Here is a 22,104-nt window from a genome sequence, read left to right as displayed (position 1 = left end):
GGTATGAGTTTGCCAGGAGCGACTCTGCACCTTCATGTGACGTGCTGGACATAATGGCAAAAATCCAGATTCATTTTAAGTACTTTCTTACTGCTGTTGCTATTTCCACAGGTAGAGCTGGTGTACTACATTTTTGGCCGAAACAAGTTTCCAGGTGTCACCACAGCTAACCTGGAGCGGTTTGTGCTGCGCTTTAATGAGGTGCAGTACTGGGTGGTGACTGAGCTGTGCTTGTGCGAGGACCTGATGAAAAGAGCTATGCTGCTCAAGAAGTTCATCAAGATTGCTACTGTGTGAGTGTTCCTGAAACAGTACAGTATATATGATATACACAGTAGTAAATGTCATCCGGTTCCTGGTTATATATCGTCACTGTCACACAAAAAAAACAATTTGAATGTGGCAAATTGAATGTGTATATAATAATAATAATAATAAATTAAATGTTACTTTTTTAGGAGTAACAATGCTTTAAGATTATGAGTTGCTGAATACATGTCTACATGTACATGTTTTATGTTTGATTACCTACAACAAAAAAGACAAATATGCCCATTGGCTAAGGGTGAACAAATATATATATATATATATATATATATATATATATATATATATATATATAATGCTACTGGCTGAATGAGGGGCCTTTTTTGACAGTCATTGATAGTCAAATCAGTCAATCAGTAAAGTACTTAATGACCTAAACTATTTAACTGCCCTGTTTGTAATTACAAGAGTGAGGAGCTGATGTGTGGACCCACATAATTGATGTTTATTGAGTTTATTTCTGACCTTGAAAAACTAATATAGGGACAGATTTTATTGTTTAATAGATTTGGTAGGTTATTAGAATTTTTCTTGGCTATAGAGCGAACATGCTAGCTGCAAAAGAGGTTTCATATCCAGCAAAGTAAATTGACCTGTGTCAGACAAGAACAGTGTAGTTACTCATATATTTTATGAGTTACACAAGCCCTTTTCTTGAGAAATATTGGACTTTATTCCTTTCAAGCAACAGTCTTTGAATTAAAATTCCTGGAGGGTGCTATGCTTCCAACTGGCATTTATAACTAATCATTCTGCTCAAGTTCTTCACTCTACACCTTTTGCTGACCAATTATGTTTGTTCTGAGGCAGCCTCACCCTGACACACTTTAAGCCAAACAGTAAATCTTCATACTGGGATTATTTAGGACTGGCCCACATTTGTGATGTCATTTACATTTAACAGGGTGTTTGCACACTGACCTACTTAAGTAGTGATCCATGTGTGAAAAAAATACTTTTGCTCTCAGAACACTAAGAAAAATGTCAAAGTCAAATGTCAAAATATGTCATATTTTTATATTTTATCATAATGTCTCTAATAATGTCCAATAACCACAAATCACACAAACAACGTGAAAGTACACTGTGGGAAAATATCCTGTCAGTGATGGTTCTGGACTGTGACTGTGTATGTACAAAATTCATTTATGTGGTAGTTGATATAATCAAATATTTGTCTAGTAAGTAAACTGACAAGTAAATTAGGCATCCATGGACAATCTAGTCTACAACTGATTTTCCTGATGCAGGTGTTGTTTTGTTCCATAGGTTAAAGGAACAGAAAAACCTCAACTCATTCTTCGCAGTGATGTTTGGTCTGAGTAACAGTGCAGTGCAGAGGCTGTATAAGACATGGGATGTAAGTGTTACTGATCTTTGCATGCAGAGCCTCCAATATAGTAATTAACTGTGAATACTAGGTCAGATAAATCCTAATATTATAACTAAAGATGGCAACCCTTTATTTTAAGGAACACAAAAAAGGAGTTTATTAATGTCTTATTGTTTCTAAACAAGAACTTGTAAATCATTTATTACAATTTATGTTATGACCTTTATTACTACATGATTAGAGGACAGTTATGTGAAAATGACTAATAATTCATTTTATTAATGTTTTTATTAATAAACCATAAACACATTGTTTTGCAACCTGTTTAGTGCTGTTTAGTCTGTTTAGTCTCTACCATGGTACCTGAATCCATTACACAGCATGTAAGCTGATCAGATATTAGTGTCAATCCTTTTTAAAAAACAGATGCTGATAAATTTAACTTCTTGATAATAGAGATTTAAATAGACCTGAAAAGATACTGAATACTTGCTTATTTACTGTTTTTAATCGTTAATTTGTGAATATAAAATGATTAGTGGTGTTTTAGTGACTTAATAAACTCTATTATTAACTCTAAAGCCACAACAAACTCATATATGGGAACTAATAATGCAATTATAAGCACTTTACATATAACATATCTCTTAATGATGTACTAATATAGGTCTTAAAGAATAAAGCTTAATGCATTGTATGTAAATAATTTAGAAATATCTATTCCAGATATTACTGAACAAAGAACAAGATCTTATATAAAAAAAATGTTTTCTATAAAATGAAGTGTTCCTGGTGGAATTAAAATGTTTGCATGGAATTCAGTTAACCTGATAGCCCTGATCATTTCTTATTTAACAGAAAATACCAAGCAAAACCAAAAGGATCTACTGCACTTATGAAAGGTTACTGGTGAGTACAATATTGCACAACATAGTATTTCACACTCAGGGTTCATACAAGTACATGATCAAATATGACACTTATGATTCCCATGAATGAATTGTTCCTGAGTGCAGGATCCATCCCGCAATCACAGAGCATACAGACTAGCGGTGGGAAAACTGAACCCACCATACATCCCCTTCATGCCACTACTACTGAAAGGTACCTTTAGTCTTATGGGCTAATAACTTTATACTTAAAAAGACCTAGTTTGAAAGTTATGCTTTTAATTTGCATATCTTTTTCAGACATGACATTTATCCATGAGGGAAACAAGAATTACACTGATAGTCTTGTTAACTTTGAGAAAATGGTGAGTTTTTAGCAAAAGACACTGTTAATTAATAAGTCCTTTACTTTTTTTTATTTTATTTTATTGCTTAATTTATCATTTCTGTTTCGAATGTCCTCAGCGTATGATTGCCAAGACAGTGAAGATAGTTCGAGAATGTAGGAGCCAACCCTATGGTAAGACCACTACTCCACCATGTGGGAGCCATGATATATTACAAGCTCAGTTGCTTTCAGTAGTGTTCTTTTACAAACAAAAATTAAGGTTTGCATTTTTTTGATCAAACGAAAATGGCACTGTTTTTAACTTTTTTTTCTTAACTTTTTTTTCTCCTATTTTTATAGTGCCTTCATCTCCACAAAAAGGTCTAACAGAACGAATGTTCCTGGAGGCTCCTGCTATACGAATATCTACATGTAAGCCAAGCTACTGCAGAATTCTTATCTATGTAACAAATGAACAGTTCTAATCTGTAGTTGGTTCTATTTAAGTGATGTTTATTAGTAATGTCACCTTTGAATCTAAAGCTTTAAGGCATCTGTCCAAAACACTTGTTGCTTTGATCCACTGTGTCAGTGCTTAATTTACTGTACAGTGATCACGTCGCTTCATTTCCAAGACTGATTCACAGACTGATTCAAAACCTTTAACAATCAGTTGCCTTTATAGAAACAACAAATGCTATTTTTTAATGCTTTGGAACAAAGGACCTTGTCCACCAGCTACACAAAGCACTTTGTGGTTTTGGCCACCAGATGCCGCTAATGTGCACTGTGTCAGGAAACTTTGAATAACAAATCTTTTTGCAGTACAGTTATGAGGACAGTTTCAGTGCTTCAGAAAGCTTTGGTTTGCCATCATTTATGTTCAGATTCAACAGGTCTAGCAGTCAAATTAACCCAACAGTCAATTGAATTTGGTTGATTTAGTAGCAGTTACTTTTTCAAATTGGTAATGTAGATTGTAGGAAAAAACTGAAATGGTACTGTAGGCTATAAAAGAATGCAAATAAAAAACTTTTATGTATGTTAAAATAAGTAATTTTGGACCATTTGTATTGAACCATTGAATTGACAGTTGATGCTTGATTGTGGTAGACCGCAGTGAGGTTACAGTGCATTTCAGGCCATTATTTAGACTGTAATTTTTAGTGACACCATCTTTCTCTTTATTCCACATGCTCCATTTAGATTCTGACCCGTCCCTGACCTTACGCAGCATTGCCAACATACAGCACTACATCAAGAACCTCAAAGTCATTGACAATCAGAAGAAACTGACCCAGCTTTCCAGAGCCATAGAGCACTAAAGTGCAAGCTTAGGCCAGTCTGTCTTTTCACCAGTTCGGCTCCATATTGGAGGAGGACCTCATTGCAGTGTTATTTCTCCAGACAACTCCATGATGACCCGAAGTGCGGTTGATGATTGGAAGAAACTGACCCAAGTAGTGTTCACCCTAGATAAAGCTGGACATGAATTAAGCTCCAAAAAATTTTGACTGTTTTGATGTCTGTACTTCTGCATCCAGCTGTATTATTTTTAAAAGACTGTTTGTACCAGTGGCATTAGCTCTCATACGGAAGGTGCAGAATGATGAGTTTTTGCTGACAAATGACTTTATTGCAAGAGGACAATGAACTTGTACAGATTTAGAACACTTGCAAGGTGTTTTGTAGAGGACTATAAATGTGTTTCAAATGTATTTGATATAAAATTGTACAAGTTTATTTTTGCTAAATAAATTATAAATTATTCCTGTTTCTAGAAATGGTTACTTGGCATATAGCAGAATTGTTTGTGATTGCATATTAAATGTATACTTTTTTTTTTTCGCTCCTAGGCCTCCTAACTGCTCCACCAATTCGAACACAAAGAATACCACCACTTATAAAAAAAAATTTAAGATTTTATTTGAAATGCAAATTGTAAAATACCATACAAATTACTTTAACATCCCTCCAATTTTCCCCAATATGGGGCGATCTAGTTTTATGTCAAATAAGAGTTTCAGCTGACAAAATTCTCCATGCCAAATTATATTTACAACCTAAAAAAAATAAGATTATGGGAGAAGGAAAACAAAGAAAATTAGCTATGACCAGTGCTTCCTCCTGATAAAATGTGAAAATCAAAGAAAATCAATCTGGAGGTATAAATAAATGATAGAAACTCTGAAAAATAGACAGAAGAAATGCATAAAAATGTCTCAAGAGGCAAGGCTCCATATTTCTCCAAAACAAGTTACAGGTTTTTTATTCTTTAAAAGGATTGTTATGATGAAAATCCAGTTTGTTGTAATTTCAGGCAAAAACAATCATTAAAAATCACAGCATTTTATAATTTTCTCTCGCCACCAGTTCTAATTGTTAAGGGATGACAGTTCAGTGCCCACAGTAATCTGCTTCAATAGAAAGCGGTAATGATTGAAACCTTATTGGGGCTTTTCCATACAATGCCCTAACATTTGAATTTTCCAAATAACAATTCAAAGTCACCTCTATACAAACTCTTTCTTATGGGCAATGCTTAACCCAGTTCAACAGATGGTTGTCTGTGTGGAAACATTAATAGGAGTAAAGTATGAATATACACAGTGACAAAAATGCAAAAAAAAAAAAGAGAAATAACAGTATTGCACTTTACATACAGATCATAAGCCTTTGTCTACACCCAGTTTCATTTTGAATAGACCGAGATAGAGAAGCATAAAATCAAATTGACTGCAACTTCTCTGTCCCTGAGCAACCACTTTGGCACTACTAGCATGCTTAGATAACTCTGCATGCAAGGGGACTTCAAAAAGAAATCTAAGCAACTGAGCATAACATTCTCTTCCTCTCACATCAACACATCCAAACGCATCCACATACAGTTACTTACAAAACTACACTTGTAAAAAATAAAGGTTCCAAAAGGGTTAGCTGAAGCAATACCATAGACCCTGGACAACCACATTCCACATTTTTTTGTTTTCTCTGACCCACTTAAACGCACGGAGGGGTTGTTAATCATTATGATTATGATAATGAAACAGATCAGTTTCATTATCATAAAAAACACTTCTGGTTCCCTAAAGAAGTAGGAGTGTGAAGAACCTTTTCAAAGTTTACAAAAACGCCACATAATGAATTGGTTCTTTTACAAAGGTTATTCCTAGAACCATGAAACCAAGCTGAACTGTTTAGGAACCTCTATTTTTAAGTGTATGAACACACACACACACACACACACACACAAAACAACAGACAAAACATGAATCATAATGCTGTGTTTAACAATCAGTCCCTGGGTGAGACTGCTGCCTTGGACTGGGATTGTTTTTGGTTCGCTGTAAACCACTCGTTTGACACGTGCGCAAACCATTACACTTTTTTCCCAGTCCCACTTTATACAGTGGCTTTCCTGCACTTTGAACATCTTTCCAATTCAGATAAGGTTTCCATGTAGACAGCCGGCCATGGCGGTCCATCTCCGCTGGCTGGTCCAGCCCCAGCAGCTGGCCTAGCCCTGCTGTGCTCACCATGAAGGCCGGAGGGCAGGAACGTGTTCTGTATATATCGGCAAAGCACAGCTTTGCTTCAAGGCAATTCTCAAAGGTTTCACAGGCTTGGCATGGATCCAGTCATGTCCCAGATAACGGTCAGCAGGGAAAGGACAGTCGTGCTAGGAGAACAATTATTATCCCTGACTGGGTTTCTAAATTCCTTTGAGCGCGACACACCTGATCTGAGCACTGCTGATCCACCTTATCACCTGAGACAGACACCAACTTGGTATTTTTGTTGTTGTTTTTTTTTTTTTTTTAAACAGAGGTGAGAAAAGCAAAATAACTCCCAGTTTCTCTGAAACCCATGAGCATACATCATGCCTTTTAAAGCTGATGGCATATAACCATATTTAGGCAAACAGAACAATGTACAGAACCCAGCAGAAAGTAAAGGTGAAGGTGATGAGGTCTTGTCTCACCTCTTCATCAGGTAAATATGTATAAAATAAACAACTGTGAAAAAGTATTTGGTTGTGTGTAAATTACTGCACTATAATTCTGTAAATGTTCCACAGCGGATCTTCTAACTAACATTTAAAAGTCTTGGACACTCATTGCTAGCACCAAAAATATATGTTAACAAAAAAACTGCAAAATGTGAATGTTGCATATATGAGTGCAGGGAGAAAAAGAAGAATCTTTCTTAAGCATATGAGAGAGAGAGCGCTTCTGTCCATCTCTCCTTGTGCAGCAAACCACACCGGTTTCTTTGCTTTGGTTAAACCTTCCGCCAAAAGTTTCTTAAATATTGCAGGTGAGTGTCAGGCTACTATTGGTGAACAAAATCTAAACCCACAGCAAAAACAAAAGGCAACAAAAAAATTATTCAAAAGACATTCATTCGGCTTTGAGTCCTTAAGGTCTTTCTATCCAGTGCAGTGCAATGGAGATCCAGTGGTCTTTCCTTCTTACTCTTCTACTGCAGTCTGGTCTTCTTTACACAACAATGCGTCTTTCTGTTTAAATGGCTTTTCATATATTCTTTGGTTTTTCTTTGATTTAGACCCAGGCCCACTTAGGCCTCTGATGCAGCCTGGGGTTTCAACTGGGCCTTCTCCATGGCTGTGCCGTAAGGCGTTCTCTTGAAGAAACCAAGCTAACAAAGGGGGAAAGAGAGGTAGAGACTAACTATCTCGGCCAAGATGTATTAATAAAATTAATAATGATAATAAAAACCATTATACATAATCTAATGCTCAAACTGGTTTGATAAAACCATGATACAACATGCTACACTTACTTTATATAGAACATAGATCAGCAGAGCCAGTAGCAAAAGTCCAGCCAGTATAGCCAGAATGATGATCCACAAGGGCACATCATACTGACTGTCTGGTTTATTCCACACCACAGGGGTCACCACCTAAGGAGACGAAGACAAGCACCAGAAGACATATACTCATTAAAACCACAAAATCTGAGTATTAATAAACATTCAACATAATATTTAGTATACAATAAATACAACTTGGCTTTTCACCTTTTTAGCACCACTTGGATTCTCCTTGGGTAAAATGGCATAGGGCATCTTTTCTACCTTGAAACTAGCCATGCACTCCAAAATAAAATTCTTATAAGTCTTCTGCAGGGAAATAAAAAACAAAAACATTAGAATTTTTTTTTAATCTGTCTAGTCAATGTTCTGTACATTTACTGCATTGAAAAGAATGGAAGTCACTGGTGTTTAATCAGGTAAAACCCAAGACTAAACAGGAAAAAGTTCCACTAATAGACACAAGGTGGTAGTACTGATTATTTTTTGCACTACATCTCGCTGGCCCCAGTCCTCACAAAATCCCTGGGACATTCCAATCCTATGAGAACTCAGCACTGCCAGCTAATGAATTTTCAATGCACTCACACATACGCTTTGTATTGGCTCTAGTTGCAGAGAGCATGTAAGGCCCTTCTCCAAAGAGCTCCTGTTAAGAGATATCGTCTGGCCTTCACACACACACACACACACACACACACACACACACACACACACACACACACACACACACACACACACACACACACACACACACACTTATAACTACTGCTGCTGAGCAGCAACAGACTTTTTCCTCCATATTTGTGGAGTGAGTAAGTCCCACCAGGCAAAATAGTAGGGCTCAATATTAACTCTGACATTCAGTCAGTGCAATCATAAGGCTGATTTTGAGTGGTAAACCATTTAGAAAAACCTTTCATTTGAGGTTTTGGAACCTGAAATATGGCTCTGTGGCAGACAAATGTTTTTTGCATAGACAGAGGCCACCTATTGTACAGTATGTGACAACAGCAGAAACAGTAATAATACGTTTTTGGGCGACTTACTGTAATAAAGGTTTCTGCCCAAAGACGTGATCGCACTTGCAGAATGGCGCTGGTGCCTTTATCCAGCAGACCCACATTGCACTGCAGGGTCCAGCACTCAACATTGGAGCAGGACTAACACACACAGCAAACAGAGAAAAAAAAGGTGTGGAGATGGAGGGTTAGACAGATGCAGGGCATGACTTAGGGCAGTAAAGAGAGATGAATAGTGCTTTTTCCCTTAGTCTGCTCTCAAAACTGGAGTTGTTTCATTTCCATAATTATTCTCATTTTCAAGCAACAGGGCCCATAAAGTCTGTGCTTTACATCAGGGTAAATCAGGTTATGAGTAAATGATTAACAATACCACAAATAAAAATAAATGCAAAAGTGTGAATCAAATAAAAAAAAAAAAACATTAAAAGTGCTAGTGTAAAAATGTCAAGGAGGTGTCAGCTGGAGGGAAAGAGAGGGAACCATGAGACTGATGATGATAGCATTACAGGCCAAAAGCAGTGACAAAAGGCCCAATGTTATGCTCCTAGCATGAGGACTGTTTCAAATTAGTACTAGTCACAGGACTATAAAACGCTGACTGCAGTTGCTGCTAGTCAAATTACGGACGCACCACTGAACTCCCACCCAGCTCCCTGGCTTCCACAAGTCTGCTCAATCTGCATGCCTTCATTAGATCCTGTAACTGTTAGGACCATTTAATTATAGTGAATAGATGCTCCTGATGATGGTGACCTTGTCCAGGTTGGCTAGAGGAGCAAATTAGAAAAACTTCATTCACTCTGAAGGAAATTACAGAAATAAGTACAGTTGTGGTATTCGACTGATTGAAGTACCAGTCACTGTCATGCAGGGTGATTTAGGCATTCAAAAAGGTACAAAAAATTCAAAAAAGTGGTGCCCCCAGCACAGTAAATAGGCTGGTTTCCAAAGTCTTCCTTTTTATTTTGGGGACATTTTGGTATCATCATTACCAATCCAGTAGGGCATGGCCTATCTTATCACCATTAGGTAGAAATTCTATCAATAAAATCACTCTGCTCTGGTTTGACATCTAGTTGGACATATTCCAAGCTAGGTTTTAAGATGATCAGGTTATTTGTTAGTTGCTTGTTTTATATTTTTAACTATTTAAAAAAGTGTCTGTTAATTACATTTAATACAACTAAACATATTTTAAATTATATTTTTCATATTATCAAATACTATAATTGATGAAAATACTGTTTAATCACATTTTACAAGTTATATCTGAGTTTTATCATATTTGACAGGGTGCAGCTGGCATTCCGCAACTACACTCTCCCCTCACAAATAAAACAAAAGCAGGTTACATAAAAAAATTACAGGATGATCAATGAGCATGATGGCCAGCAGAACAAAGCTTTCATTCAACAGTGCTCTTAACAGTCAGAAATGACAACAGGCTGCTGTGTGAGAGAGGTGCTGGGTGTGGTAGGTAATGACACAGAGAGGGAAAAGAACACCCTGAATGGTTAATCACTTCTCAAATGAATAAGGTAACTGATGTATCTCACAGACAAAAACTAAGCCATCAAAGCCCCTTTCAAGTTGGACAGTCAGCCAGAGCAGACCTTTGACCTAAAGGGCCCGATTCAGTTCATTACATTACTTAATGGGCTAGTCTTATGGGTTCACTCAGGGGTAGCTGGTCATGAAAATACTAAGCAGTAGGATCACAGACGCTCATCCTCATCCTTCATAGCTATAGTAGAGCCCAACCGATTAGTTTTATAGCATACACTGCAAATAAATACCACTGATTAGGATTAAGGATTTCTAAGTATTTGATCAATCATTCCCTGTACCTCCTCTTGTTTTATGTGTAAGATTTATGTAGATGAGATCTCACCAGATTTGTCAATTCTGCTAACTCCCCCCTGTGTGTTTCCCGCTTTTCAATGTGGTGCTCCTGGTTTGGTAAGGATGGCTGCTCTGCAGAGGACTGCTGAAGCTGGAAGGAAGAAGCGGGGTGAGAGAGAACACTGAGCAGAACTTCACCACCCATTTGGGCAATGTGGACCCTGGCCTCACTGTTATATCAGTACCACCAATTGACTCAACACAGACAGCAGTCAAAGGAAGATACTATTCACTTACTTTCACATGTTATCCATCATTCAAACTACAAACTACAAACTACAACTACAAAATATCAACATTTTCTTCACAAACTCAGTAACACAAAACAGAAACACTTAATACAAAGATAAGTGTTCTTTTTGCAGATATTGTAGCTTTTTCTAGCAAATGTCTTTGTTTACATATGTATAGAAAATGGTACATCAAGCAGAAGACTGTTTATCCATTTGGAAACATGGCAGTAGGTTTGGAGGATGAGGGCAAGATACGGTTTGTTTGTGCAAGCATGCATATTCAGGGAAGGCGAAAGAGCGAGAGACTCACTATGTATGACTGTATGACAGAGACAGCATTTGCAAAGTAGGGTTTATGGTATACAGTTTTGGGACTCTAAAGAAATGGGCTGAGCCTGTACGTGATTGATTACAGACAGGTTTTAATTCGCTTATTCATTAACCCTCTGAAGTATGCATTCGTCCTCTGAAGTATGCTGAAAGAAATCTGTACTCTCCTTAGAAGATCCTTTTTGCGTGTACCATGTGTACGCACACAAACAGGGTTACTGAGTAAATGCACATGTAATGTAGTGCTACAGCCATATAAGCTTCAGTACTCTCACTGAAAGAGTATCCCAATAGCACAGCCCAGCATTCAACTAAAGATTAAGTAATACATTTGGAATAGGGCTTAAGTAAGAACGCCTTACCTTTAAGTTCAGGGGGTTGACTATGTTGTGTGTGGTGCAGTTTACAGGGCCCTGGGTTGTGACCTCTAGCGGGTACAGGAACTTTTGACCTTGAAGCCTCATAGGACACTTCAGCTGGAGGAGTGTGTGACTGATACGGCTAGGACCATTATTCACCAACTGCAGAGCAAGAGAATGAAAAAAACAGCTTATGTTACGTAACATCTGACAGAACCTTCATAGTTACATGTGTGCAAGATGAAACTGTGGGTGTACTGCACACAATTACAGAACATCAACAAACAAAACACATTCTTTGTGCTTGTATATTGTTTCTAGGTTAACTAGGTGTTTTTACTCTATATATAGTAGAAGTATGACATCTTGTTGTTTTTAAGTATCCTGACATTCATGAGGTCATCCTGCCTTGAAACTTTGCACTTGTTTCCTTGTCCCATCTTAGCCACATAGGAAGAATCTGCTCTATAAAGAATAATGACAGGCTTCTTCAGCCCCCAGGCTAGCTGGAGGACATGAGAGAGATTGTACCTCATAGATGTGCTGCACTTGAGGCCCAAGTTCCTGTTCCATGGCCAAATTCTTGGTCACTCTCCATTTCGGAAGTGGGAAAAAGACTTTATCTGGTCGAGATACACTTCATGAGTGATAAAAAGAAGAGAAGTGAGTAAAATACAACAAGCGTCCCAGAAGGGTGAAGAATGAAAAATACTGTTGTAGAAATGGGAACTCACCCCTGTAAAATAACATCAGCCTTCACCACAACGTCCAACTTATAGGGGACAACCTCACTCTGAGAGTTGTTCTCATTTTTACTGCAAATGAAAAGGAAGAGCGTGAGAGAGAGAGAAAGAGAGAGAGAGAGAGAAAGAGAGAGAGAAAGAGAGAGAGAAAGAGAGAGAGAGAGAAAGAAAGAGAGAGAGAGAGAGAGAGAGAGAAAGAGAGATTGAGAGAGAGAAAGAGAGAGGGGACGATATATTGTAGAAAGGCAAAGAAAAGGAGTATATGAGAAAGAAAGTAAAAAATGAAAAATACAGAAAAACACACAAGAGTATGAACATATGTGCTCTCCATATGGATTACTGAGCAAAAGCTTTAGGACATGCTGTAAGTGTAAAAGCATGAAATTTGTGAGTTTACGGGTGTGTCATACCTGCGGATCTGTAGGTCAAACTGCACCACTTTGCGAGTGTCCTTCAGTCGTGGCACTGTGAACCGCAAGCCTGCCCACAACTAAATGAGTAGATAAAAGGGCAAAACATGTTAAAAGTTGAAAGCCAACATTTCCCACACCTCTATACTCCACACCTGGCACTGGCAGACACTGATGTAAGCCTTAACGGAATGGTGCCTCACTGCATCCAATGGCAGGCTATACTCTTGGGGTCTGTACGACTCCCTATTGAGTCTGAAATTATATGTTAAGTTCACATGTTTGAAGCCAGATCTGTAAAGAAGGTGCCTGCAAGAATGTGCCTGCTTTCCATAATACTCCACTCAAAGTGCACAAAGCACAAACAAATTTAATTGGGTGCATTAGGAAAAAGTGTTCAGACTTTCATTTTATACAGCTCTACAATGACACTGATATAATGTATACATAAAAAAAAAAGTCATGCTACCACTTCGGTTGTCTCCTTTTAAGTACTAACCTCTAAAATAAACAGATTTAGGATTCTAGGATTTGAATTAGGATTGCACAACATGAACTAAAAAATACTGAGTAAAATAGTACTGACGACAAAGCAAACTTTGGTGAAGAGGCATGTCCAAGCACAATGACCTGATGCCGTTTGTAGAACCACCCATGTAACAGCCCTCCTCCACAAAAAGCAATTAAAACCCACAGCTTTCCCCACCTCTTAGGAGAGCCATTAGGGGGAAGTCCAAGCCACAGGGGAGCATAGTCAATGTGGCCATCACTTCCTGCTTCCTTGATAGGAACATTCAGCCCCCCAAACACAGCAAACAATAGTTTCCTGTTACCGACCTAGACAGGTTCCTCTAAAAACACTGACTAATGCAGCCAAACTAGTTGTGTTTTGTTTTGGCAGGAAAAAAAGTTTCAAAAACAAAACAAAAAAAATGGTAAAATGGTTCTTGTCAAAGGACATCTCAAAGGACAAAAACTTACGTTGGTGCCCGACTTCATGGGATTTCCCAGGTCACAGCTGAGATATCGCGTTTGGTTCTCGGTCTCATAGCTGCAGGTCAGCTGAGTTAGACTCTAGAGTAAGACAAGCAACAGTGAATAACAAATAATGAATAACTACTGCCAAAAAATCTAAATAGAAGCTGCCAAATAGTAGATTAAAAAACTAAAGTTGATCATCCTATGCCTAACAATCACCTTTTACAATGAAAGCCAATGAAAGTATAATTAATACCACAGAGAATGAACAAAGGACTTCTAAGTAAGAGTTAATAGATGCTGCTTGGTATTCAGCTGTGGTGTGTGCAGCACCTGTCTTCATAAGTCACCTCATTATTGCGAGCAATTCCGCTGTAGTCCGCCTCCGGTGGAAGCACCACATGCAACTCTGCTTCGTATGCCCCGCCCCCATCATTCCGAGCATTGAATGTGAGGGTCAGTGCGTTGTCATCACCCATGTACACTTCCTTCCTGTCCCTGCACACCCCAAAGCAAATAAGTAAAAATAAAACTGTGAAACACTTACACTGCCCGCTTATTTCCTGTAGCAAATGTTACTTTGGTCATCATCTTGTTAAATAACAAGATCACTGTTTTTGTTTCTATATGTTTCTCCTATAAAGGGTGTGAAAAGGGTCATCAAAATAAATCTATACGGTAAAAATGTACTAAATAAATTATAATATTTACTAAATGAGTAAGTAAGTAATGAGTAATATGAGTAAATTATTACTTATGAGTAATAAGTAAATGGCACAAAGAAAGAAAACAGGATGATGCACTAAAATAAGACTGTGTTAACGTGTTGACAATAATGCAGGTGATGCTTCCAGAGTGCTCTGTATTGAACTCAAATCTGACAAATTTAGCATCGAGACATGGGCTAAATAGCAACAGTCATGCATAACTTCCAGGAAGTTTTACAGTGTAGCAACAGTCATACATGCACTACAGCGGAGACTGAAGTAATAAAACATCCCCTTCTTTAGTTCCTCTTCTCCATTCCTTTACCCACCATTCCCCATTTTCTTTCCCCTGCTTTCTCTCCCCATGTCTGAATACAATGAAAAATTCCATAAGAGGGCCACACAGATGCTTTCAATTACAGCTTGGCTTCATAAGGTTGCTTTGAAGCAAAATTCAAGCATGGGTGCTACACTGTTAGGGACTATAAGCTGTAAGGCTTGATTTAATCATTTTTTAGGCTAAATATGGCAGGTCAGTGTCATGCTTCTAGAGCAACAGGTATAACCATGTCATGTATATATAAGATAAAATATAAACCATCAAAGTAATTATAGTAATTAATATATTACGGAATATTTAACTATTCTTAAAATTATTAAATTGAGAAATCAAATAAGAGGAGTATTTAAGCAATGTCAAAAAAAGGTCTGCAGTAATCTATTTTAGATTACTGCAGAACCATTTTGTTTTTCCTACATTAGTTAATACTATTGTAAAATGTGATAAGTCACCACTGGGGAGCACTGCAAGATGCATGCAAATGATGAGTGTGAGCAGAAGGAAGAAAGCCTTAAACCTGGAGAGGCAACGGTGTTGTAAGTTACAGGCCTTGGCAGTGGTTACGGACGGAACTAAAAGCTGGCTGTGTTCTCCAAAACGTCTCAGGAGCACTCTTTCTAAACCCTCTGTCTCCACTATTCCTCTTTCCAAACTCGTTCTAAGTAGCTTCCTTCATAGCTCAACTTTCCTACTTTCTGAATGTAAATTATTTAAAGCAAAAGAATGTCAGTTGGTCGATCACCATCGCTCCATTCAACTTGATTATGCAATAAAAAAAACACCAAAAATGATATTTGATCTTTTTAGTGAATTGGCAGTGAGTAGTTGGGTCGCATATATATAATATGACAATATAATGACACCAAGAGTATAAAACAGTTATATAACAGTTTATAGACAAGCTGTGTATGTATTTGCACATTTATGTCAGCAATGGGTGCAACTTAAAGTAGTTGATCGCATTCATTGGAAGAAATGTCCCCAAACATCTGAAAATAGTATATGGGTGCATTTTAGTTATACTGCTGTGCAGAGATCAGAGTTGAGCTATTTTTGTGACAATACAGTTACACATCTGTGAAATCAAAGTGGGGCTCAATGCTCCACAGAGAAGGGGGTATGGGTATCACTGGCAAAGCCAACTTTTTATCTACTTTTTACCCCCCCCAACACACACACACACACACACACACACACACACACACACACACACACACACTAACCAGCAGCCAATTCCTGCACCTGTAGCACAGCTTTCTTTACTCACATTTTTTCACATTTATATGCTTGATAGTCTCAACTCTGGGCACTTTGCCTATTGACAAGAAGCTTCTCTCAAGTGTGCAATACATCAGAAATATTTAACTCAATACACTGCAGCAAGAATAGTACTTTCTTATTTTCCTAACTTCACACTTAAAAGGTCATTGTTTTCAATGTGTCAGCAAAAGCCAACTGCACAAACTTGCTGCAAAGCTTACACTGTGCAACAACATTCCACAGCATGTGCAGGATCACTGCTTTCTTTGCTAAATGACTTACCCATACACAGAGAGTTTCAGGTCAGGGACACAGATGTTGTCCTCACCACAGTCCAGTAAAATCTGGGCCTGGAACACAAGTGTGACAGGAAAAACAAAGTGTGAGGAAAATATTTACTAAATATTTTAATATTACTTAATTAAAACATTGTGTGTAATAGTCAGGCCAAGAAATAAGTTTGTTTGCCTTTGTATTTGTAATTAGGCCATTTGCACTGAGTAGAGAGGTGAGGCCATTCCAGTATGATGATTCCTGTAGTCTAGAGAATCATGCATTTCCTCAAACTCACCTCTTATTAATAACCTAGGAGTCAGAAACAACTTCAAAATCATGATTTAACTTAACATCTAGTTAAAAAATTGGATAAAAATCCAAATTGCTATTATCTGACCACACAAGTATTCCAAACAACACTAAACATTTACAAAAAGCTTTCATGAAACACCACAGGGTTCACACCACATTTACAGGGTGTGAATAAATAGCACGACACATGTTAAATCTGTAACATTTAATGTTACACACACGGCTTTACTGAGTTAACTACACTAATTTATGCAATGGTGACAAGCTTTAAAACAATGTAGTGTGGTAGTGTGTGTTTGGGACACAGCCCCACTAAGCTAAAGCATGTGGGTAGGCCTGCAAAGAGAATCACCTGTGATACGTCTGATAAGCAGACGTTGTTGGAGGGAGAAGGCAGGGTTGATGCTAGAATTTGCGGGCAAATGCCACCAAACACACTACCTAAACTACCATTGCATAGCAATAGCCATCAGCCTATTATTTCATTTTTTAAATTGTAATAACATTTTTACCTGACTTTTCCTATTTAAATAGACTTGTAAAAAACAAATCAAAATTGATTAAAATTGAAACATGTACAACAGTGTGTGATGCACATGGTATGTATGCAAGTGTCTGGCCTATTCCCTGAAGGACAAGGACCTGCAGAAGCTTTCACAGAGTAACCTTATGATAACCACAATCCACATCATAGCCTGTCACCATGGACCACATGCTGGCCACGCCCGACGCCGCCCAGCTCACCACACACACGCGCAGAGAGCATATACACTTTTACACTCCTCTGTCATAAACCGTGAAAGGGGAAAAATAAAGAACTTTCAGCATGGAGTCATGAACAACTCGACAAGCACAAGGAGGGAAAGCCCTGACATAGCTAATTGCTTCCGCATGATGCTGTGACTCCGGAGTGTGTGGGGATAAAGCAGATGACGATGAGGATAAGAAATAGAAGAGAGAGATTAGAAAGGGTGCGGTGCTCTCCCTGTAATCAAGCCTTACTGGGCTCTAATTAAACTCGCGGAGGGAGGCTGCCTACTCCACAACTCAAAGTCGGCATGTTGGCCTGCTTCCAAACTCTGAAATGGGGGAAGATGCTTTTTTCATTAATTACAGCAGCTAAACAACGACACATATTTGCCAAAATCTGATGCAAATAATTACCACAAATAAGCTGATCCACATCTAAAACAGACTAAAGTCACAAATAAAGTGTCAAGTTTAAGATTTGACTTTTTAATTTGACAATTAAAGTCAATGATGCTTTATCGGTTTTATCAAGGTCAATGGGCAAGCATAACAAACAGCTTGGACTTCCAGAGGTGTTTTAACAAGTTCAATGATGTACATTCAGCAATAATTACATATTGAAGACATCATTAGAAACTACAAAAAAAGGCACTACAAACCCTGAACTGCACATTAGTTTCAAGATACTCTCTCCAAACTCTCATCAGGGTCTCAACAGATTTTAAAACAAACACAACCACAAAGCAGATTTAGAGGAAAGCCTGAGTTTGTGTATAGTCAACAATTGGAATATTTTTTACAGGATCTGGAGAACCTCTGTCTTTAGACCACTATTTCATGAATCTATAACTGAACTTTGGCCCATGGCAACATGTGAAGCCAATTAGCAGTGATTGCTAGGGAGAAAAAAATTGTGTCATGTTGCAGTATACAGTTTTTTGGAATGTCATATAAAGACATGCAACCTTAAGAATGGGTAACAGTAAAGTGTTTCCTATGCATACGGACAGACTCCCTACTTGAGTGTGGCTGAGAGGATTTGATGCCACTCCATGGCTGACCCCTCCTATATTAGTGCTTGAACGTTTACTGCTTAAACTATTTGCAACACCAACCTTAACAGTTGGCTTTATCGCTCTTCTCTGAAGCAATGTGTTCCTGTTCTTTAGATCTCAATTTTAACACGCCAAACACAGAATGTTTCGGATCCACTTATAGCTTTAATGATAATTACGGTCATTGGGCAATGGTGAAGGGAACTGAAAAGCAAATAAGCTAACTAGCTCTGTAAGATTAGGTTTACTCTTCCATTTTGCCATCCAAGTAGCACACAACATATGTAAATGTAGCCACATGTTGAGCACTCAAAGCTCAAACTTTAACCGGGAAAACTGGCATAGTGAAAACAAACTTCAACCATATGTAGCCATACGCCATATGGGCTCCGAAGGCTGCACCCTAAAACGCACCTATATTGGGCCTTTCCACAGCAGCCTTGTGAGCTACTCATTGTACACATTGTGGGACAATGAACAACTCTCCCTGGTGTCCCCACCATTTTCAAACTTCTTTTAAGACCCTTTGGAGCACTTCCCAGATATGTTTTGAAAATGTGGAGGGAGTTCAGGAGGGGGGCTGGAGAGTCTGGGTAAATCCAAAGCAGCCCATTCATCGTTTGTACTAGGGCTGAACAATATATAGTTTGTTGATTGTTATCGCAATATCAGCTTTTGCAAAACTGGTATTGCAAAATGATAATCAATTTACCAGTGCATTTAAATAAATAGCATTTTATTGCAATATAAGCTTCATATGCAAACACACATGCATTAACATAGACCAGATTATGGTATATACCTTCTGTTCAATGAGCTCTGCGGTCTGGTAATTGAGGATGGGGCGCAGGCCGTGCCTATCCGCGGCAGCCTCTGGATCCAGACTGAAGTTGAGTGCAATAAAGATGGAGGAAAGTTTATCCCGAAACTCCTTTTCATCCTGTGCCCAGTCAGAGAGGAAGAAAGACAGATTTTTATTAGGGGTTTAGAAGTGGGGTCAGAAAGAAGAACAAAGTGCTATGCTTAATCTTACAGCACATTTATTTCTATTAATCAGACTGTTTTTGGCAGAGTGCAACTTAAGAAGTCACTTATCTTAAACCAACAAAATAAAACTGACTAGTTTTCTTCTTAAAGCTGATGATGTAACTCACCCTCAGATAAATGTCAGTTTTGTGGCAGACTGTAGCATCATTGGGCACAGTGAGTTTCCTCTGAAGACTGGCTTGCTGGGTGTCCAAAAACAAAGCTCTGCGAACTGCTCCCTTCTGTTTCTGCTTCATACGGTCCAGCTGCACCTCTACATTAAACACTAAAGCAGACAAATACATAACATTATAACACCATACTACACCAGTCCCACAAATAAAGCACTGAAGTAACTTATAATATTCATCAGCAATTGCTCTTTGGCTTTTGGAAGTACTATTTAACTCAAACTACTGGTGTCTGTTATATTCTATAGTGCTATAATTTGCTATTAATTTATTTAGGTAAATTCTATTGGTTATCAGACTTTAATACTTCAAAAACAAAAATCAATATTAGTCTGGCCTGACCCACAGTGAAACACTGTGTTAGGTAGTCAAGAAGGAGCGAAGAAATTACAGAATAAGTACATTGTGTAAAGGTCATGTAGAAATGAATTAAAGGCCCATGGATATGGACGAATACCTAATAATTAAAAAAAAGAGCTGAAGGGTCATAACACCAGGGGCTGCAGATACATGTAAGGTTCAGGGGTTGTGTTTCTATCAGTCATAAACAGCTAAGTAGAATGTGAAGAAATAGGAGGAAAATTCTTTGAAGGTGATTAACAGAAGGTTTTTTAGGGAACTACCTTTGCAAGGCACTACTTTAGGTGTATAATAAGAAGCAGATGTGGTCTACTTGCTCACCTAGACTTTCCGGAAGATGCTTGCCATTGGCTGAAAGGCAGAAGCTCAAGTTGACACTACAGTGAGTAAAACAGATAAAGACATTATAAGAGAAGTGTATGGATGGCAATATTTCAGCATGCACGCACACACTCACAAGAAGCAACAATAGAAATGAGGAGCAGAAAAAGTGAGGCCCAAAAGACAGCAGGGAAAGCAAGAAAAAAAAACAAGACTTTATAAAACATATGACCCAGCACAACTCAGATAGTTCTGGTAAATGGAGTTGGATGTTCCCATGTGTACTCCTTAAGCCTTGTGTGTACTTTGTGTCATGCATGTGTATGTGCTACTCTCACACGCATGTGCATGGCAGTGTGTCCTGATGTTTCCCAGCTGTGTTCCACTACTAAACAAGCTCTCATTCAAAGCCAGCCACACACACACACACACACACACACACACACACACACACACACACACACACACACACACACCAAGCTGTAATCAAGACGTGAATACACAGTTTCTTCTGTATGAAACCTTGCTGAACAAAACAAGTCCCTCAATAGAAGATTTCAGAATGCACATTTTGATACGAGTACTATTGTTTTGTTTTTTTTATTACAGTGTTTGGGATGGGATTTCTGCATTGTGCATTTTAAGCTGGAAAAGTGACAGGCATACCAGGAGACGTGTATTGTCTGGTTCCCACTGCTAATAGCGCACACCTTCTCTTCAGGGTTTATCATGGTTGGATATACACTCAGAGTAGCACTGGTGTTGACTATGGGACGAGATCTGCAACAGACAAAAAAAAAATATCTTCATCTGTACATTTGTGTATACAATTATGAACTGAATGCACAGAACACTTTAACTGCCTCACCTGTAAAGAACTGCCTTGTCAACTCCAAATGCACCAACAATGAGGTCTATATAGAGAGCATGAGAAACAGCATGATTCCAGGATGCATTATTTCAATGCAATCAAGAACAATAGTAGTTGCCATTGCATTTCTCACCTGGGTAGCCATTCTGGTCCAGGTCTTTACCCCCTCGCAGAGCAAAGCCAAAGCTAGCAGGTGGGGCAGGCGGAGCATTTGATGCCCATTGTCCAGCAAGCACCTGAGAGGGCTTTTCCCGGAGCCCTTCAGCATAGCCATTGTAGATAAAGACCAATCCCTGTTCATCTTTCCCACTGAAAGGACTGCTGATGGCCACATCTGATGAACAGAGTAAGCACATTACTAAAGAAATACTAGACAAAACAACAGGATGCATATGTGTACATACATATATGAAATCCTTAAAAATAAACAGTCTCTGGAAGGTCCCCTCACCATTGAAGCCATCCTGGTTGAGGTCTCCAAGAGGCGCTATGGAGCTCCCAAACCGGCCAAATGTCTGTGTGCCAGTAAGGTGAGGTAGCTGTGGTATAAGTTTGAGGGGGCCAGTCTGTAGGTAAACATACACACGGCCCAATTCCTCCAGCCTACCATCTGAATCACGTACCATGAACATGGGAGCCCCAACCAAAAGGTCCATTAGCCTGGGAATAAGCACATAACACAAAATAATAATAATAATAAGCTACGCAAAAATCATTTTGAACAGTGAAAAAAAGAATATTAAACATATGATTACTAACCCATCATTGTTTATGTCTGTAGCAGCCACTGCATAGCCAAAATAGGAGCCCATCTGAAAAATATTTGTGTACATGTCAAACCATGCATTCAAACACTCAATTTGTTCATTTTTTTTCAGAATGAGTATGAAACAATGGACACAAATCTCTGAATTGTTTGCTGTTTTTTATTTAGACATTAC

At 38.3% G+C, this 22,104-nt stretch overlaps 2 protein-coding genes across 9 annotated transcripts in view; one reads left to right on the top strand and one right to left on the bottom strand.

Annotated features, from left to right (window-relative positions):
• The window catches only part of rapgef3 (Rap guanine nucleotide exchange factor (GEF) 3), a 36,827-nt gene extending 32,175 nt beyond the window's left edge, over positions 1–4,652 (top strand). For all 7 annotated transcript variants that reach the window (XM_072696928.1, XM_072696930.1, XM_072696929.1 and 4 more), the window contains 8 exons: positions 112–293; positions 1,597–1,687; positions 2,519–2,569; positions 2,677–2,764; positions 2,851–2,915; positions 3,016–3,070; positions 3,239–3,310; positions 4,085–4,652. In XM_072696928.1, the coding sequence (XP_072553029.1) occupies positions 112–293; positions 1,597–1,687; positions 2,519–2,569; positions 2,677–2,764; positions 2,851–2,915; positions 3,016–3,070; positions 3,239–3,310; positions 4,085–4,203 (723 nt within the window). In that variant the 3' untranslated portion in view covers positions 4,204–4,652. The remainder of the gene's footprint in view (positions 1–111; positions 294–1,596; positions 1,688–2,518; positions 2,570–2,676; positions 2,765–2,850; positions 2,916–3,015; positions 3,071–3,238; positions 3,311–4,084) is intronic.
• Positions 4,653–4,779: 127 nt separating this feature from the next.
• itga5 (integrin, alpha 5 (fibronectin receptor, alpha polypeptide)) overlaps positions 4,780–22,104 on the bottom strand; it is a 38,543-nt gene continuing 21,218 nt past the window's right edge. Inside the window, exons 11-30 of one of the 2 annotated variants that reach the window (XM_072696926.1) lie at positions 21,923–21,975; positions 21,615–21,823; positions 21,297–21,497; positions 21,161–21,206; positions 20,959–21,072; positions 20,293–20,348; positions 19,549–19,706; positions 19,197–19,334; positions 16,284–16,351; positions 14,045–14,192; positions 13,698–13,790; positions 12,717–12,796; positions 12,298–12,378; positions 12,095–12,200; positions 11,567–11,725; positions 10,631–10,732; positions 8,764–8,877; positions 7,922–8,023; positions 7,682–7,804; positions 4,780–7,537 (exon numbers count right to left, since the gene is read on the bottom strand). In XM_072696926.1, coding sequence (XP_072553027.1) covers positions 7,457–7,537; positions 7,682–7,804; positions 7,922–8,023; positions 8,764–8,877; positions 10,631–10,732; positions 11,567–11,725; positions 12,095–12,200; positions 12,298–12,378; positions 12,717–12,796; positions 13,698–13,790; positions 14,045–14,192; positions 16,284–16,351; positions 19,197–19,334; positions 19,549–19,706; positions 20,293–20,348; positions 20,959–21,072; positions 21,161–21,206; positions 21,297–21,497; positions 21,615–21,823; positions 21,923–21,975 — 2,232 coding nt within the window. In that variant the 3' untranslated portion in view covers positions 4,780–7,456. The remainder of the gene's footprint in view (positions 7,538–7,681; positions 7,805–7,921; positions 8,024–8,763; positions 8,878–10,630; positions 10,733–11,566; positions 11,726–12,094; positions 12,201–12,297; positions 12,379–12,716; positions 12,797–13,697; positions 13,791–14,044; positions 14,193–16,283; positions 16,352–19,196; positions 19,335–19,548; positions 19,707–20,292; positions 20,349–20,958; positions 21,073–21,160; positions 21,207–21,296; positions 21,498–21,614; positions 21,824–21,922; positions 21,976–22,104) is intronic. The other variant, XM_072696927.1, reaches the window with a different exon arrangement.

Source organism: Salminus brasiliensis, chromosome 14 (genome assembly GCF_030463535.1).
Source record: "Salminus brasiliensis chromosome 14, fSalBra1.hap2, whole genome shotgun sequence".
Classification (NCBI taxonomy): domain Eukaryota; kingdom Metazoa; phylum Chordata; class Actinopteri; order Characiformes; family Bryconidae; genus Salminus; species Salminus brasiliensis.
Note: the sequence above shows the minus strand (reverse complement) of the source record. Positions and strands in the feature narration are given on the sequence as shown.